The sequence below is a fragment of the Humulus lupulus genome, chromosome 5, assembly GCF_963169125.1.
Source record: "Humulus lupulus chromosome 5, drHumLupu1.1, whole genome shotgun sequence".
Taxonomy (NCBI): Eukaryota; Viridiplantae; Streptophyta; class Magnoliopsida; order Rosales; family Cannabaceae; genus Humulus; species Humulus lupulus.
In genome coordinates, this window is record NC_084797.1 from 239488755 (window position 1) to 239490386 (window position 1632).

Consider the following 1632-nt stretch of genomic DNA (forward strand, 5'->3'; position numbering starts at 1 on the left):
AGCTACAATATACACAGTCATAAAAAAAATCGCGCCGAAAACTGTTTACGGGTCGAGAACACTGGGAGCCTCACCGATAGGGCTTAAAGTGAAGCTCCTATAGAAATTCCCCTTTATTTATATACTACGTACTACTCACTCTTTAGTTAACAAAAGATTATAGGCAAACTATTGTTATTATTATTATTATTAGGGTTTCTTTATACATACTTCCTGGTGGCTGTAACTCTCTCTCAAAGTGCTCAATGCCAGCTAGATGCAGCTGGACAAAGCAAGTTTGTGTATTCATTTTTTATATTTTGACTAAGTCAATATTTGTTTGTTTTGAGAAGAAACTATTTTACTGATACTATATTCATTGTTTGTGATAAGTTTCATCATTCCATTATTTTTAATTTCTACGTTATGATCCATATTTAGATGCCATGATGTGGAGTATCGATCGAAGCTCCAGCTTTATTTATCTTTTTATAGTTTTTTTTTTTTTTTGTGGGGTTGTTATTTTAGTATATACACATTGATTCAACAAAACTCTTACATAATAAATAAAGGATATTATAAAGAAGGAAAAATTCTTCCTCTTTTTATAGATTTTCCTCAAGAAAATGGCTAATGAGAAGAACAGAATAAACAACACAGGAGATGATGATGATGATGAAAAAACGATCTCATCACAATACGATGATGAGTTGAAACGCAACAAGAGGATCAAATTGGCAATCTACATTGCCATCTTTGCTGTGTTTCAAGCCATTGTTATTTTAGTTTTTGGACTCGTTATAATGCGTGCCAAGTCTCCAAAGCTAAAGCTTAGCAATATCGAGTTCAATAATCTGGACATTGTCAACAGTGAATCTCCTTCGTTTGACATGAACTTAAGGGCCATGGTGACGATCAAGAACCCCAATTTCGGGCCATACGAGTTCCACGAGACGGTGGCCACCTTCTCCTACGGCGGCGCCACCGTGGGACAGGCAATCATTCCCATGGGCGACGATGGAATGATGTCCACCAAAACGATTGATGTGATTGTGAGTTTGAGTTCTTCTCAGTTGTCAAACACCGGTGATCTTCGCAGGGAGTTTAGCGCCGGAACGTTGACTCTCAACAGTGTGGCCACCATGACTGGAAATGTCAAGCTAATGTTTTTCGTGAAGAAGAAGAAGAAGGAAGCGCATATGAACTGCACTATTACCATGGATATCAATCAAAAAATACTCCAGTTTTTAGAATGCAATTGAAATTGGCTGAGAAATTTTTTGAAAGTTTGTAATTAATCTAGTTAAAAATGATTTTCTGTAAATTCAATTGTTTCTTTTTTTAATTAAGAATAAAATACTATTGGGGAGGGATCAAATTTGGAACCTCCTTTTTGTGGAGAGATATGTAAAAGATTATGCCTATGATCACTGCCTCTAATGATTTTGATTTTTTTTTTTTTTTGAGTTTTTAATAGTTTGATTTAATTTTAAGAATTTGTTTTAATTGTCTAATTTAAGTTTTTTAGGATTTAGCTTTTAGATATTAGATTTGTTTAATTTTAGTTTTAGAAACTAAAATGACCTTTTTTTTTTAATTTGAATATATTTTAATTAGCAAATAAATCTAATTGATCTAAACCAATTAAATATT

At 33.2% G+C, this 1632-nt stretch overlaps 1 protein-coding gene across 1 annotated transcript; it reads left to right on the plus strand.

Annotated features, from left to right (window-relative positions):
- The first annotated feature begins 605 nt into the window (after window positions 1–605).
- LOC133780153 (late embryogenesis abundant protein At1g64065-like) lies at window positions 606–1241 on the plus strand. The gene has a single exon (XM_062220025.1). It carries the CDS (start codon window positions 606–608, stop codon window positions 1239–1241), a length of 636 nt encoding a protein of 211 aa, XP_062076009.1.
- Window positions 1242–1632: the final 391 nt, after the last annotated feature.

Excerpts from the sequence above, each read along its gene's own strand:
- LOC133780153 (XM_062220025.1), top strand. The coding sequence starts at position 606 with ATGGCTAATGAGAAGAACAGAATAAACAACACAGGAGATGATGATGAT.